Source organism: Babylonia areolata, chromosome 4 (genome assembly GCF_041734735.1).
Source record: "Babylonia areolata isolate BAREFJ2019XMU chromosome 4, ASM4173473v1, whole genome shotgun sequence".
In the NCBI taxonomy this organism is placed as follows: Eukaryota; Metazoa; Mollusca; class Gastropoda; order Neogastropoda; family Buccinidae; genus Babylonia; species Babylonia areolata.
The window spans coordinates 24,338,202-24,356,078 of NC_134879.1; the positions used below are offsets into that span (position 1 = coordinate 24,338,202).

Here is a 17,877-nt window from a genome sequence, read left to right on the forward strand (position 1 = left end):
TTTGCTCCTATGTATGTGTAGTGCTGACCATCACACACATTGACACATACATGTATACATATATATATGATATATATATATATATATATATATATATATATATATATATATGTGTGTGTGTGTGTGTACACACTCTCTCTTTCTCAAACACACTCACACACACACACACACACACACACACACACACACACACACACACACACATGCACACACACACACACACTCATTCACTCATTCACTTCTCACATGATTAACTAGTTCACTCAGTCACTGACTCAGAATTAGTCAACTTAATAACTGAATCAGTTCTGATTCGTCCCATAGATAAAATATATGTGACTTACTGTCTAGTTCTGATTCGTCCCATAGATGAAATATATGTGACTTACTGTCTATATTACTCTGATGTAAGCTTCTTTCTTTGTTTTATAGTTTCTTTTGTTTGATTTGAAAAAGATTGTATTACACCATTTCTGACATCAGACAGTTTCCATAAATCAAAATGTATACATGTGTATGTTTAGGTCATTTATGGCATAATGCTCTGAAATTTACACACACACACACACACACACACACAAAAAATAACAAAGACATCAACAAACTTAAACACACATGCACACAAAGACACACACAGACTGTTGAATGTTCTAATGTGGACACAGTACATATTTTTTATGCCCTTATCAGTGGGATTTGGTGAGCTCTCCAGATTATATAGGCCAAGGTAATAATCTATCTTTAAATTCACAATTTATTTATTCATTTTTTTTATGATAATCTATCTTTTAAACTCACAATTTATTTATTCATCATTTTTGATAAATAAAAAAGTTGCAGATAGATCTATCTTTGTCTGGGTACACCAAAAGATGGCTGACAAGTGTATCACTATTGATCCACCTTCTGGACTGCTGGCACAATTTATTGATGGACTGAGTCTGCTGAGTTGCAGGAAATTTCAGATGCTTTTCTGTCTTCATAGTTCAGGACTAGACATGTGGCAGTTTTAAGCAACAACAGTAGTATAGTTTTATTGTTTAACTTCAAGTAACTTATAATTTTACATTACTGATCTACTTTATTTATGTATTGTATTAATAAATGATGGTGATAGTTGTTGCTGTTGTGTTCCATGTATTTAATTTAAAAAAAAAACCCAGTTAAATTGCGATTGAAAACAAGTACAGGTAAACACACACACACACACACACCAAAAAAAACAAACAAACAAAAAAGCCCAGGTAAACACCTGTTTGTGTTAATAAGTGACATAACAAACATACTTTAAAAAGAAAATAGAAATAATGGGAAGGTGGGGTGAGGGTTTAAATGTGTTTCTTTCCTGTTTCCATTTAAATTTTACTTGATCTAACTTTAGACAGATGAGGCAGCACATGAGCCAGGAGTGAATTTAAGCCTCACTGTGTGGCCCAGTATTATTCTCACAGACTTCATTATCTTCATCAGTTCCTGTCTTTCTTAGTTGAATTATGTTGGGTTTTTTTTTCTTACCTTCTTCTGTGTGTGTGTGTGTGTGTGTGTGTGTGTGTGTGTGTGTGTGTGTGTGAGAGAGAGAGAGAGAGAGAGAGAGAGAGAGAGAAGAGTACAAGCACCCATTGTGACATACCTGATACCACTACCAGTTGATGGAATTCATGCTCATACAGTCATAGCATTATTTCATACTTCAAGTTCATAGCAATAATTTACATGAGCACACACTCACACACACACACACACACACACACACACACACACACACACACACACACACACAAACAAACAAACAAACACACTCAAACACACCACCTCAGATACCCGTCACTCCATGTGGTGTTAACAGGTCAACACTTATTTGCATTAGAAACATTAGTTTTAAAAAAATAGGTTTTTAGACATGAGTAAAATGAGGCATTATTTAAAATGGTCTAGAGCTGATGAAAAGGAGGAACATGTACAGTAAGACTAGAACAAAGAATTAAAACACATTTTCACACAAAATATATTTTATTGACCAGTATTGTGCTGTAGAATAGTGTTAAGGTAGCATACATGCATAGATCTACATAAGAGAAAAGAGTTCTTATAGACTGGAGCATAAGGGTGAAAGAAATGGAAGACACAGCTCTGCAATTTTGTATTTTATCCTAAATTCTGCAGGTAGCCAGTGTAAAACTTGAAGATGAGGAGTGATCAGTGTGACCAGTGTGAATCACCTCCTTTCCCCCTCTGTTCCTCATCATACAAGCATTCCTCTCCCCCAGACCACTCTCCAATCTCCCTCCCACACACACACCTGCTCACAGAGGCAGGATACCTACACACTCCTCTCGGTTGTATAGCACTTGTTCTCAGGGAAAACAAAGATAATTATGTACATTCCAAAGGAACAGTATTAAATTTTAAAACTAAAAGAAACTTAAGACTTCCCATCACAGAAAAAGACTATTCATCATATTCTATGCCCAACAGTCCAGTAACAAGCAAGCTGACCTAGGGCTAGTAGGAGTTAAGACATATGGTGGATGACCACTGATGTCATTGTAATGTAGGCATTCCAACTAAGATTGAACTCCAGGCCAGCCCAGCCTTGGTGATGCAATCTGCATGGGATTGGTTTGGACCACTGCCTAACAGGCGACTGCCCTTCTGCCCATTCACACTGCAGTCAGGGATTGCCCCATGGCAGGGCTGCTTCCTTTATGTGTATTGTATGGCATCATAAAACAGAAATTGTTTCTTGCCCTTCCTGCTTTTCCCATTCCATTCCACTTCCATACTCCCCTTTTCCTGTTTGAAGTAATTATTCTGGCTGAAGGGAGGGGTTGGGTGGTGGGAGAAGAGAGAGAGAGAGACAGACAGACAGACAGACAGACAGACAGAGAGAGGGTTACCCCAGTTCATTCTCAGTCACACTGATCTGAAATGGGCATGACTGGCTTCAGATACTGACAGAGAGATAGGTGGAGAGAGAGTACATGTATGTATGTATCTTATTCTTATCTCAGTCCCAACTCCTAATGTTCACCAGTCTGGAGTAAGTACAACAGACAAGAGACACTGACGGAGAGACAGACAGACAGACAGACAGAGAGAGAGAGAGAGAGTAGTCATGTCTTTCAATCATCACAAGCAGTTTGTGTACTCAGTGTGCATTCTCTGTCAGTCTCTGTCAGTCTGTGTGAGTGTGTGTGTGTGTGTGTGAGTGTGTGTGTGTGATACTGAATTTTTGGTTTGTTTATAATAATATTAATGTTATGTGTGCTATGCATGTTTGTACATTTGTGGAGAGACCATACAGTGGTCACACACACACACAGACACACACACACACACACACACACACACACACACACACACAATAAGGTGTATTTTATTGATTCACACACTATTATTATTAGTAATACTAGTACTGTAGTACTCAGTAGTAGTAGTAGTATACATGTAGTACCTATCTTCAGTAAGATCCCAGACTCGAAGCTCTTTACTGCCATTTGCACAACAGGCTGCCTATATCATGTACATAGGTAGAGTCCACTGAGAGGTGCATTTGGGTGCTAATCATCTGCATGTCATGCAGACTTGCAGATTACACGGTGAATATATATATGCATTTTTTATCATTGTGCGCATGGCCATGTATGTATATGTCAGTGTATTTATTATATTACATGTATGCATTATGTATGTGTGTATGTGGGGGGGGGGGGAGGGGGGTTGGGGGGGGGGGGGACGGTGGGTCATGTGCTGATGCTGACAGCTGAATATGCTGCAGAACATAATTCATTTATGAACAACCTGCCAGACATGCAGACATAGGAGTTAGAATCAGCAGTTATTTTCAGCTTTCTGTATATATATATATATACACATACATACATACATACATACATACATGTACTTCTCTTCAAGTTCAGCCATTCCCTATGTATCACCTTATTAACAATCTTGCAAAATGTGGGGTTGTTTGGTCAGAATATTTTGTGCTGCTATTATCAGTAGTTATTCTTGCTGAATGCTAGTTTGGCCAGTATTCCTCTTTTATTTGATTAAAAAAAAATCTTTCCTGAAAGTATTAGCAGATCAGATATCAAATGGAATCTTGTCATGGGAAAAGTGGGTCAGTGTCAACCACTTGAACACTGTGCTCAGTCATATACATATAATTTGACTTTATGAGTGTTAAATTCGACACACATACCCTCCAGCCCCATAGGTTTTAGCTCACCAAAGAGAGTGGTCACTTTCAAGACCTGATGTCATGTACACAGCTTAGAAGTTTCAGTTAGCTGTAATATATTCTTATTATGTCATTATCACACAGGAAAATTTTATTTATTGTTTAGATCAACTTAGCACGCGCGCGCGCACACACACACACACGCGCGCGCGCGCGCGCGCACGCACACACATCTCCATTATTAAATTGTGCGTATTGTGTACTTGAATGTGTTTGTGCTCGCGCGTGCATATGAATGAAAGGGTAGGGGTGTGTCATGACTTCCTGTTGTGTCAGGGCTTGTTACAAATCAGTTAATACCGTGAACGGGTTTCACCTAAAGAGGTGTGTTTTGCCGGAACAGCCCCTCCCCCTTCCCCTCTTCCCCCACCTCCCGACTCAGTGCCCACACGTCAAAGTCATACAAAGAACGGAGCACTTACGTTACACGAAACGCGAAGTCCTGGAGGGCTGTAATACTGTAAGGAAAAGTTTGTTTGTCATTGCTCAATCACGCTCGGCGGCCACAGGGTGGTTTCTTACCGGAGTCATTCAAGTATTGTAGACCGCTGGCAGCAAATGGCTGGCTGGATAAATCGATGGGCCGGGCTCAGTGTTTTACTGTTTTGATTACGTTGGGGGGAACAGGGGGGGATCTTGGACAGGATTTGTAAGACTTGAGAGAGAGAGAGAGAGAGAGAGAGAGAGTGTTTTCGTGGCAGTGTCTGGACCGTGCTTTTACTTATATGGTGAGAGAAAGGGAGAGCGTGTGTTAATGATTGAAAACCTGTTGTTTCAAAAATAAAGACCATCGAAGACCTGGTTTGTCAGATTGGGTCCCAGTGTCAAAATAATAGTTTTAGACGATTTTGTGGGATGTCCTTTTGCGCGTGCCAGCGCAGCATTTATTGTTAAACTGTTGTTTTTTTTCTCACAAAGAAGAAGAAGAAGAAAAAAAGAGAAGATATATTTTGAATCAACATTAAATCAGTAGTAATACTTATCATCTTATGATATTACTCATTTATTTATTAGCTGCAGCGTTGAGGCATTCGCACGTACACAAGCACTGGCCACACAGAAAGGTCAAAATCCTGATTCCGGTGCGGGAGGGGGAGAAGGGCCGGGAAGGAGGACTGGAGAGATGGGGATGTGGGGGGAGGGCGAGTGTGGAGAGAGGGAGGGCGGAAGAAGATGAGGGGAGAGGCGCAGACGCTAGTGTCGATGGCGGGGAGAACTTTCTGGCTCGGTGCCAAGCCTCTCAGACCTGTCTTGTTATTACAGGCGTTTGCTTCGTTCCGTTCTGTGGCGTGAGGTGCGCGCCGGGGGTGGAGGAGGTGTAGGGGATGGAGGGGCCGGAGGTGGAGGAGGTGTAGGGGATGGAGGGGTCGGGGTGGAGGAGGTGTAGGGGATGGAGGGGCCGGGAGGAGGTGGTGTAGTGTGTGAGGAGGGAGCGGGATGGGAAGTAAAGATCGAACTAGAATGGGGTGATTCCAGAAGCACAGACTTACCGCTATTTGGTGTGTGTGTGTGTGTGTGTGTGAATTGTTTTTGAAAAGTGAATTTTGAGTTATATATACTTTTATAGTCAATTTCTTTGACAATATCATGACATTGATAATTAAAGCATAGTCATTTTCTTTGACAAGTTGACATGTTTGGATATAGAACTGTATGTAATATTATAAGGTGTGAAATGAAACCGAAGGTGCAGAAGAAGTGAAGATTGTCATTGTTATTGTGGATTGTGGCCCTGGGATTACCACAGGATTACAGACATGACAAGGAAGTAGTTTTTCGTAGTTGTCATAGCTCTTTTTTTCTCTCTTCTTTTTCTTTTTAATGAATGTAATTTGAAAGAGTTCATCAATAATTTTCATTGGTGACTTGGATCAGCATTTTACTGAGTTATGAGGTACCCTCACAATAAATTTATGAAGCTAACAAAAGTAAGTTGAAATGTTACTGCTATTAGTATTACTACATTGATTTACTAAGAAAGTTTACCACTTTGCTTATCTGCTGCTTTTTACCAGTTACTGCTATCACTGTACTAGTACTAGTTGTCCTCATTTGACATAGCAGCATCTGCTTTCATTTTGCTTTGTTCTTTATCTCCGGAAAGTCTTTGTCACAAAAATTATTGACTGGTTTGCTAATTTTGATTTTAGATGATTTTTTCAAGAATATAACAGTGACAATCATTACGATGTAGTTGGTTTGCAAATTACAGAATCAACTTTTTTTTATCAAGTGGGTGAAAAAGCAAAAAACATAATGTTCAATGTGAATTAACCATTGTATACAGTATACACTACACAATGTTCACCTGTTCATTTTTCTAAGAAAACTGAAAAATAATGATGTAAGGGAAAGAGGTACTATCATTAAATGGCCATCACTTAACTCACATAGATAAAAATGTATATACATGTGTAAGCCTTGGATATTACCATACTCCACAGAGGAATGTTTTCTGGCTGGTGGTTGAGCCCCAGTGGCAGTGGTCGAAAAGCGATTTGCCGATACAGCAAAAGTGAGGAAGGTGAAAAATGATCTTTTTGACCCCCTTCCAGGAATCTGGAAGCTTTTCATCTGAGACAGTGGTTCTCACTTACCACTAGAGCTCTGGAAGGGGAAGGATGGGGGGGGAAGGAGAGGGAGAGAGAGAGAGAGTTTGTGTGTGTGTGTGTGTGTGTGTGTGTGTGTGTGTGTGCATGCACGCCTGAGCGTAACTCAGGTACTGTGTGTGTGTGTGAGAGAGAGAGAGAGAGAGAGAGAGAATGTGTGCATGTGTACAATGTGTGTGTGTGTGTGTGTGTGTGTGTGTGTGTGTACAGTGTGTGTGTGTGTGTGTGTGTATGTGTACAATGTGTGTGTGTATATGTATACAATGTGTGTGTGTGTGTGTGTGTGTGTGTGTGTGATGTCATTTTGTGTACAGTTCAGTATGTGTTTGTGTGTATGAAGGCTGGCATTAGCATTAATGAGGTAAAACAAGTAGAGTGCATTTTGAAAAGGTCTTCAGAATATGCCAGGTTTTGGTTACTGCTGGTACACCTCAGTCCCATTCTGTTCATGGTTGATATTGGAAAAGGAGAATGTCATTTGAGAGTGAGTGGTTGGCAGGAGAAATGTCTGGGAGTTTTGTGAGGTAATGGCAGGGTAGAACACTAATTTTGTGCAAACTAAGAATGTGTTTTGGAACACCTTGTTTTTCTCGTGTTGTGTTACAGATTAGATGTTATTAGAGTTAGAGAAATTTCATTTCCTGTGGTTTACAGGGTGAAAACATGCAGAATGATTCAACAGCAGTCACTCCTACTTGGCGTTCGTCTCACATGTCAGCCATGCACAGGAGGAGGTTTAGACTTGAGTGGCAGTTGGAGGATGACGTACTTTCACAGAACTTTTCAGTGCACATCACTCGTAACCTTGCAGACTTGTCCAGTTGTAGTTTATTTCTTGGCCATGATGAAAAAGTGTCAATTGTAAATTATGGCTTACCATCCATGCTACATCCCCACCTACCCTTCCCCACCTTTGTTTTAGTTATAATTACCAGACGTTTCTTCAAAATACCCACCACCACCCTCCTTCCTCCCCACAAAACAACAACAATAAACCAAACTAAACAACCCGAGTAAACAGACTGGCTGAATATCTGTCTTCCACAAGGTACAGAATTGCTCACTATTGGGACCCCTTTCGAGCATTCTGTGAATACATTTATTATCATAGTTATAACACAGAGAGGTGTGGGGTGTTGGTTCTTGTTTGGGAATGAAAGTGCCATACACTGTGTATGAATAAGGCAGAAGGTGTGAAGGAAATTTGATATGAATGTCTGAACATGTTGCAGATACTGAGATTGAGAGATCTGTATGTGATCGGTTTCCCGGCCCAAGGCATAAGACTAAGAGGGGTTAAATTCTCCTCCTTTCTGTCTCTCTCTTGGTCTGTCTTTCACTGGGTGTCAGTCATGCATACTTACTCCACTGTGTGTGTGTGTGTGTGTGTGTGCATGCGTGCATGTGCGCGCGCTCGTGTGTGTATTCATGTGTATGTGAAACCATGTGTTTGTGTATGTGTATGTGAACCATGTGTAAGGTAAATAAATAATGCCCATCCAAATGAGGCCTTGTACAGAAACTAAACAAATATTGAAGAGTAAAAAAGACTGCACCTGACTTTTTCTGCACAATAATTGAATAAATAAAATCCAGTTGCAAAGCTTACCTCTTTTAATTACAAACTCAGTGGTTTTATGTTGGCAAAAGTTCAGAAGGTCTGCACAAAAGGCTTATACAAATTCAAAGAGAATTTGCATGTAATTTGAAGTTAAAACAGTGTGTGTGTGTGTGTGTGTGTGTGTGTCTAGTGTGCGTGTTGTACAGTGTGCGTGTGTGTGAGGCCCGACACGCAGTCCTTCTGGTCTTTTACATGTAGGTGACCTTGTACTTGAAAAGGTCGTTGTGTCTGGTTGCACAGGTGTAGCAAAATAAATGTTTGGAGGTGTCACTTTGCAAGGGTAGGTAAGGAAAAGGGTAGGTAAGGAAGAGGAAGAAGGGGACTGACCAGGTGAGGTTGGCAAAACAATAGAAGTTTGTGAAACTGGTAGGCATCGCATCACACACACATAAAAGTATACACATACGCACACATGTGCGCATGCATGCACATGTATACATGCATACACATATGTACTTACAGTCACACAGTGATGAATCACCCTCAGTGTATCTGTATGCCCTCTCCTTTTCAGTTCAGTAAAGACCGTTGTTTACAGGATCGATAATTGAATAAATGGGACAGCCCTCGTTGAAGATCAATAAATGGGACAGTCCTCGTTCCTGAGTTTATGTAGTTTGAATTCAATGGGGAGATCAAAAGTTCACTCATTAATAGTTTCAGTTTCAGTAGCTCAAGGAGGAGTCACTGCGTTCCGACAAATCCATATACGCTACACCACATCTGCCAAGCAGATGCCTGAGCAGCTGCGTAACCCAACGCGCTTAGTCAGGCCTTGAGAAGAAAAAAAAGAAAAAAAGGGTGAATAAATAATAGATAAATACATAAAAAAAACTACTACCACTACTAATAATATGTATAAGGCGTAAAAACTTGATGAAATCAGCTATAAGCATACATAAATAAATAAATAAATAATAATTATGATATAAAAAAAGTAGTAGTAGTAGTAGTAATAATAATAATAATAATAGAGTACACTTGATGTGCAAGTTCATTCTGCCCAGAAAATACCCCCCCCCCCCCCCCCCAGTAGTGAACAGACGATGCCACTTTATAAAAAATTAGAGATTACTTTTGATTTTTATATAGAAATTAGAACTGCAGCCCATGATTACAGAAAAAGAAGATTCAGATGAGAAACTATTTGGTTCCAAACATCAAACCCACTTTTTGTCTGAAATTTAGTGATAGTATACATTTTTCGAAGGCAGTTGATAGATCTATATATTTTACAATTTTGGAGCATTGACTACACACTTTATTCTTTTCTTCCTTTAAATAAGTTTAATTATATCTTCCATGAAACAGGGAAAATAGTATAGTGTTAGTATAGTGTTACATCTTAATTTTGTGGTGATTTAAATAAATGCAGATTTTAGGTCTAGCATTCTCTCTGGAATTCATGATACTTTACCAGAGATAAAACTAAAAGATAGATGAATTTTAGAAATAAGCTGGGAAACATGGGAGAAGGGGAATGAGAAAATACTGATAGAGGTTAGAAGGAATACTATACTTAAATAATTGGAGTATGGAGCTAAGACAACAGAAACTCTAAGGAATGTCTTGATTGCAACTTTGTTTTTCTTTCATTTGGTCTTCAGTTACACTCTTGTCTCTGCCACTCCCTCCCCCACAAACAACAACAACAACAAACAAACAAACCCAAAACAACAACAACAACTTGTTGAATGATAATATTTACATATTCATGAGAATTAGAATAATTATGTTTTAGATAGATGGAGTGTGTATACATGTGTGCACACATGTTACACACACATATAATGTACATTATGTGTGTTTGTGCTTATGTGAAACTTTGAGTGTTTGCGAAGTTTGTTCACTGAGGTTAACAGTAACACACACACACACACACACACACACACACACACACACACAGAGAATGTTGCAATCTGGCACAGGTCCACTTGGCTTGCATCTTTACTCTTGTCAAACTCACACTGGAGGTAAGGAGGTACAGCAGCTTGGCAGGCACTCCATCCCAACAGCTGAGGTGATTATTTACTTAAAAGAACTGAAAGAAGAAGAAAAAAGAGGTGGAAGGGAGCTGTCAATGGCACAGAACTGACGGATTGGTCAAATTCATTGTGCAAAGAAATGACCATAAAATTTAAACAATGTGTGTCATACTGGTTAGTCCAACAATTCATCACATTCTAACCTTTTCGTTGTGACCCAAATTCCTGACGCTTAAGTCTTAAGTGTCAATAATTTTTGTTAAAAAAGAAAGGTTGGAATGGCATGAATTGTTGAACTTAATCTTATAAATTTTTCTGAAGTTGATGGGACTGCTGTAAACCTTGCTGGAAACATAGTTAAAAACAACTTTTGTGAGAACTTTGGAAGATAAGTTTTGAACAATTTGTCATGATCGTGAATACATTGCACAAATGGAGTATAATAATATTATAATACTTATGTATAGATCTATCTGTCAGGCTGTCTACCTGTCTGTCAAGCTCTGTCAGTCTATGACTATCTATCTGTCCATCTCAGGATCTGTCTATTTCTCTCTCTCTCTGTCTCTGCCTTTTCTCTCTCATTAAAAAAGAACAACAATGATACATGCAATAAATGTATCAGCAGCTGCACAGTCATTTTCAACATGATTTTAGTTTTTACTCATGTTGAAGTTAAATCAGCTGTCCTCAGGATAGACACAACCATATGTATACCTTGGACCATTCAACCTGCCACACTGTGATAAATTTATAGCAATGTACATTTGTAAAGTTGAATAGATCTATCGTCTACAAAGAGCTGTCATTCTTGCATGTCACAGTATACATGGATGTATACTCTGATGAGTAGCTGACCTGTTCTTCCTCTGATGACTTACTGACCACCTCTGCCTCCCCTCCCCAGTCACCCAGTCCCACCATACAATTTGTGTCTTCTTTTGATGACAGGCAACATTTTCATGTTGATATACCAGGACTAAATCTAACTCAAAGCCAGAAGGAAATATGGACACAATTTTATCAGCCAAAGTTCATGTTCATTTGCAGTGGATTTGATTAAAGACCGATGTTCATATAGCCAGTAATTCACTTTCACTAGTTTCAGTCTCTGGTTTTCTAAAAATATTGGAATGGATAGAATCCTATGTTGATATGGTCCTCAAGATCTGATCTCTTGTTGAACTACAACACCCACTGCAGTGAATTAAATTGATATGCTCAATAAATGTTGACAATTATTTTGTCCATTGTATGCATACATACAATGAATTTTGCTTCAAAACCGGTTTAAGTATTTTTCTTATTTCCAAACCTTTGTTTTGGTTGATCATATAAGATGTGCAGCAGTGCAAATCTCATCTGTTGCTGAAAACTAGTTCGACTTAAAGGCAGTGGACAAGCAGCAGCAAAGAAGAGAGCTGCGGTATCACTAATCAGAGACAACTCCAACAGGTTTGCCCCTGTACCTTGTCCCCCTTGCATTCAATCAGAGTCTGTGACTGTGACTAAAGCAGGGAGTGACCAAGGATGAAGGAAGGGCAAGTCATGCGGAACGCTATGTGCTGATGGTGGGTCTCGGGGCTTGGGCTGGCTTACCGGTAGTCACACACAGGACAGTGGAAGACAAAGTGGCGGCACACTGACATCTTTCTTTCTTTTCGCTTTTCCCCGTTCCACCCCCTGCCGTCAGACTTCCTTTCGTTGAGCATGAGAATGTATGTTTTCACAAAGACTGTTCGTCCAGCTCAGTAGAGGGGAGTACCCGCTAACAGACCACACCATTTTGAGAGAGACTAAAGAGAAAATCAGACACTGATGGACATATCAGAGTTATTGATTATATAATTATTATAGGAAACAGCCAGCCAGACGGAGAATAAATTGTTTAAAATTATATTTTAATTGATCATATATGAAAGACATGCCCGCAGTGGAGGTAGATACAGTCAGACCATCTGTGTTGTAGATCTATCTCAAATTCCTTATTCACAGATTCACTGTACTTGGACCAGATGTATTCCTGATTGTTTATATTGACAAAATGTAACACACACAGCACTTTGTCCGTCTCTCTCTCTCTCAGTGAAATACACCTGTAGACAACTGGTGGAAGAGAGAGATGAACACTGTGTAATAATACACCATGGGAGGAGGGGTATGAAGATGAATTTTTATTTTAGAAACAAAAGGTTCTTGCATATTAATCATAATATAACGAGAATGTGCAGATCTATAGATATGAAGAGTTTTAGTTATGATCTACTGACTGACGCCTTTTAAAAGTCAAGAAAACAAATATATATCACTTCCCACCCATTTTAAAAAGATCATCACTGCTTTATGGCCTGCCCAACCTCCACACCCATCGCACCCTTTCCCGCTTGTCTGGTAGTTTGTTCCCCCAGCACGTTCCGGTGTCTGTCGCCTTGCGCCAATGACCCAGTTTGAGCGTTGTTACGGACATCACGTGCCAGCACAAGCAGTCGTTTGGGTCTGAATCAGGCGGGCGGTTTGCTGCTCTCAAGTGGAGGAGAGTAACACAGGGGGTTGGGTTACACGCCTGTTGGTGTAATGTTGGCATTTAGCCATGGGTGGGGTGGTGTTACCCCAGCGCTGGCTTTGATCTGGGGGTGGGGGGGTGGGGCCGTGGTGGGTGAAAAGGGGCACGGCCATTGTGGTTCTTATTTGTCAGGTTTGACACGGACGGACGTTGCTTTCTGGCGTGCCTGTTCCCTTTACTCTTTCGATTTTGTTATTGTTGTTGTTGCTTTTTTTTTTTTTTATAAAAAAAACACTGACCTGATTTTAGAGATAAAAAAAAAAAGAAGTTATGCTCCGGTGGGTTTATTTTGTGAGGTATGTTTTCAGTCCCAGTGTATGGCATATGGCATTGCATGAATGGCTTTGCGCAAAGCCATATTGAGAGGAATCCTGAAGAAGAAGAGGAAAGGAATAAATTTATGGGTTGACTTTTGAATGCATCTTTTCACACACACACACACACAAATACACCATACTTCACAGACACAGGGTGGTATTCTTGCTTCAACTATAAACATTAAAACTCCATGTGAATGACAGTAAACTTTATGATTTTTTCCCATGGTATATAATGATAGTTAAATTTTGCTGATCACGTTTTGAGTGTGTGTGTGTGTGTGTTACTGTGCATATGATTATATGCACAAGAGTGAGTGTGTGCTTATTTCGTAAAGAAGAGAATTGTTGAATTTTACATGTATGTAATCAACATGTCACAAGTTTGCTGGTGTTGACGTAAATCATCACATGACAATTGTACGCTTGACTGACTTTTGATGTGTGTATGTGGTATGTAACGTACAGACAGATGTCTCCATTTGATTACAAGTACAGAATATTATAAGTTATTATAACAATAAAGTCGTGTGTGTGTGTGTGTGTGTGTGTGTGATCTGTGTGTCACTGTGTATACATGTGTGTGTGTCTGTGTGTGCGCACTTTCACGCTCATGAGCCTGCATGTATGGTGTGTGTGTGTCTTTTTCCATATATTGATTGTCATGCCAGACATGATTATTGAACAAAATTGATTAAAGCGCTAGTTCTCATTTCTCAGCTCTGATTCTCATCATTCATCCATGAGGTGAAGCTCTGAAGACAAAAAAGATTAATGCGGTGTTTGCCTCTGTGTGTGTGTGTGTGTGTGGTTGCAGACATCAGATTGATATTAGTATGTGCCTCTGTTTGTGTGTGTGTGTGGAGGGTGGGGGTTCGGAGTTGAAGACATCAGATAAACAATGGTGTGTGCCTGTGCGTGTTTGGTTGCAGACGTCAGATTTCTTCTTCGTTCTTGGGCTGCAGCTCCCATGTTCACTCGTATACACATGAATGGGTTTTACATATTAAAACCGTTTTTAATTTTACCCTGCCACGTAGGCAGCCATACTCCGTTTTCAGGGGATCAGATTAACAATGGTGTGTGTGTATGTATGTGTGGTTGCAGACATCGCCCAGGACTGGTCGGACCATGCCCTGTGGTGGCCGGAACAGAACATGTGGCTGCTGCGGCCCCGGTCCACCCTGGACCAGTGTGGGGTGCAGGCCGATGCCCGCCTCCACTTCACCCCCATGCACAAGAACCTGCGGGTCCAGCTACCTGACCTACAGGTGCACAACCTGCGGGTAGACTTCTCCACCAAGTGCTTTTCGGCCGTCGTGCAGCTCGCCAAAGAACTGGGTGAGGAGGCCAAGAATTTTGTGTGTGAGAGAGAGAGGGTAGAGAATGTTTAGGAAGTGTGGAAGAAAGGAAACTGAGGAAGGTTTTTTTGTTGTTGTTGTTGACAAGTTTCTGTTGTTGTTTTTTTTATAGTTAACTCAAGCTAGTTTACTTAAACTTTGTTTACTTCTGTACATAACATTTATTTTCCTTTGTGCTTGCTGTTAGGAAGAGCTGAGCACCACTGGTTTGAGTTAGTGTATCTTTTATTTAAGGAATAGAAATAACTGTTTTTGTTCATTATTTATGTGAGAATAGAAGAATTTTTATAATTCATGAGCACAGGGAGAAAGAGTGAGTGAGCACATAGTACATTACTCAGAAGAGTAAAATTGATATTGATTGTGAACAAATTTGAATCTTTTCTCATGCAACTTCTCAAACTCAGTACTATTGTATTATTAATTAAAAAAACCCCAACAAACCCTAGAAAACCACAAGTTACTTTAGTCAAAAGTTTTTACCAAATGATAAAAACTAATGCTGTTGTAACACTGGCATTAAGTTTTTACTTCAGTCAATTAGCTCACGATCTATCAACAACCAAGGACTTAGAACCAATAGAAGGAACATCAAATGTCAAAGAACACTGTGATAGGAAGTGCAGAAGAGTTATCGTAAACGATAAAACCCGACGTCTGCAGTGTGACCTGAAAGGTTGTTACAAAAGGCCAAGGTGTCTGGGTTCGTGGGAGACCAGATAACTTCTCTTTTTCCTTTGATAACTTCTCTTTTTCCTATCTCTTTCCCAGCAGTGCCAAAGTGAAGAGTCCTTCCTTTGAAGGTCATTGGGATTGAAGATGTGATTCTAAATGTCATGCAAGGATGCTTTGGAGTGTGAGTTGCACAGCCTCAGCCATCTTTCTTTGATATCAGTCCTCCAGCTTGCTTCCTTACATGTTGCAGTTTCAGTTTGGGAATCTTTTTGTTGTTGTTGTTTTTTGTGAAAGACCCACATGGAAAAGCTTTGGGAAGTTTCTTTTTGGTGTTTGATTTTTAAAATTAAAAAAATGTTTTTTTTTTCGTGGGCAATTATTTACTTTGGGTGGTTTGACACAGAAGAAATGTCTCCCTGGAGAGCATGTTTTTGCTTTGAATTTAACTCAAAGTTGTCAACAATCCTGTCATGATGAAATTAATGGCTCTGCATTATCTTTTTATCACATTTGCACTCATCCTGTGTTGCCTGTTTGTCATGTTTTTTTTGTAATCATCTGAAATGGAATATTGTGTTGTTGTTTAGTTCTGAACTGTGTGCTACCTCAGAAGAATACAATGCAGATTACTTTTTTTTTCCTTTCAGTATTAGGGTTTAGACCAGAATCTGTCATTCCTCATTGTCCGTGAGGGAGGTCAGTGTGTAGCTGGTGGCAGGTTGTGGTCTTTTAGTTCAAGACAGACAGAATAAAATTTATTAATGGCAAGAAAAAAGAAGAAGAAGAAAATGAAAATAATACTAACAATAAACTTCCACCCACCCACTCATACACACACACCTACACACACACACACACACACTCACACCTGCCCCTCCCCCTACACACACACACACACACACACACACACACACACCAGCTATCATGTGTAACAAGAAGCAAAAGAAAGGAAGGATTTGAAAGAATCCTGCCAGCATTCTACCTGTACTCAATAACTGGTGGTTACACCATTCCCCTGCCGGTGTGGTGTGGCAAAGCAGGAGCAGGTTGTGAGACAGATTCAGCTCTGTACTTGGGTCAGGTTTCCCCCACAATGCACACAGCATACATGTGGGGCTGGTTTTGGGGGGAGGATGGGGGCGGCTGCAACAGGTTGGCTTTTGAGGCAGACCATGCTTCCTTTGTTGATTCTCTCTGAGTCTCAGTGAGCCAGAGAGATAGCTCTCTTGAAGTTGGACTCTTTCAGGAGCTCTCTTTCTGAGTCTTTCTCTATCTGTCTGTCTGTCTCTGTCTCTCTCTCTCTGTCTTCCCTTCTTTCCCCCCTCGCTGCTGTCTGTAGTTTGCTATAGTCATGGGACAGTGTTGAACCTTAATGGTCCTGTAGCCTTTAATGGATGTCTGTGCTGTGAATTCATATTCACTGTGAGTGTGTCAAGGACTTGGCATAGGAAGGCAGGGCTGAATCCTTTCCTTCCGCCACTTTTAACCTTCCCCAGTCGAAGTCAAGTATCCATTTGCGTTGTGACCTAGTGTACATTTATGAGAAAAAGGTATTGATTTCACTGTTGAAATTCACAGACATATTCAGTCAGAAAATGGGACCAAGACAAAACTTTCCTACTCATGCATATACACACACATACACCGTTACACATGCATGCATGCGCACACATACTCATGACCAAGCACATGTGGCAATGGGAAGAAAAGAGGCAGGAGAAGAAGTGTACCTTTGTGAGGCCTGCCTGTGAGTAATAACTGTGCTTACACCATTTGAGTTCACTAGTGTCTGGCTATTGTGGGGAAGCCTGAACAGGTTGTGAGAACAACACACAGTGCTCTACCTGGCTCACTTTCCACCACAATGCACACAGCATGTGGGCTTCATTTGGGGGCCTGCCTGCCGAAACAGGTTGCCTTCTGATGGGGGTGCCTCACTGGGCTTGTTGATTCTCTCTGTGTCACAGAGCTCTACCTCTGTCTCTTTCTCTCTCTCTCTTTCTCTCATTGTCTCTGTTCTGTCTGAATCACTGTTTCCCTGCCTCTCCTTGGGTTTGGGTTTCTGTCGTCCAGTGCTCAGTCTTTCTTTGCTTCTGTGTCTCACAGTGTCTGTCTCAGTACTGTTGGTCCTGGGGAAGTGTATTTTCATGCAGAGGTACTTTCAAACTATCTTGCTTTCATTTCTTTTCTTTTTTGTTGTTCTTGTTGATCTTTGAACATTTTTTGTTCTCTTTCTCTCTCTGTTGGTTGGTGACTCATGTCTGCCTGTTGCTTTCAGACAGTTGTTTCATGATTCATGTCCATGTTCCTGTCTCTGTCTTTATCACTTCTCAGTACTTACATTTTTTAGCATTGTCCCACACAGTGTGCATGTGCATGGACTGCATACAGTGATATATACCCATGCACACCAACACATGGCAATTCTGTTGTCTTTTTGTTGTTTATCCTCCCTGGCATTTCTCCGGGTTCCTAGTCTTTCTCATTGTTTCTCAGTGATTTT

At 40.4% G+C, this 17,877-nt stretch overlaps 1 protein-coding gene across 1 annotated transcript in view; it reads left to right on the forward strand.

Annotated features, from left to right (window-relative positions):
• Window positions 1-17,877, forward strand: part of LOC143280983 (fermitin family homolog 2-like) — a 55,440-nt gene that overhangs the window by 2,176 nt on the left and 35,387 nt on the right. Inside the window, exon 2 of the mRNA XM_076585833.1 lies at window positions 14,446-14,679. Within this exon, the coding sequence (XP_076441948.1) occupies window positions 14,446-14,679 (234 nt within the window). The remainder of the gene's footprint in view (window positions 1-14,445; window positions 14,680-17,877) is intronic.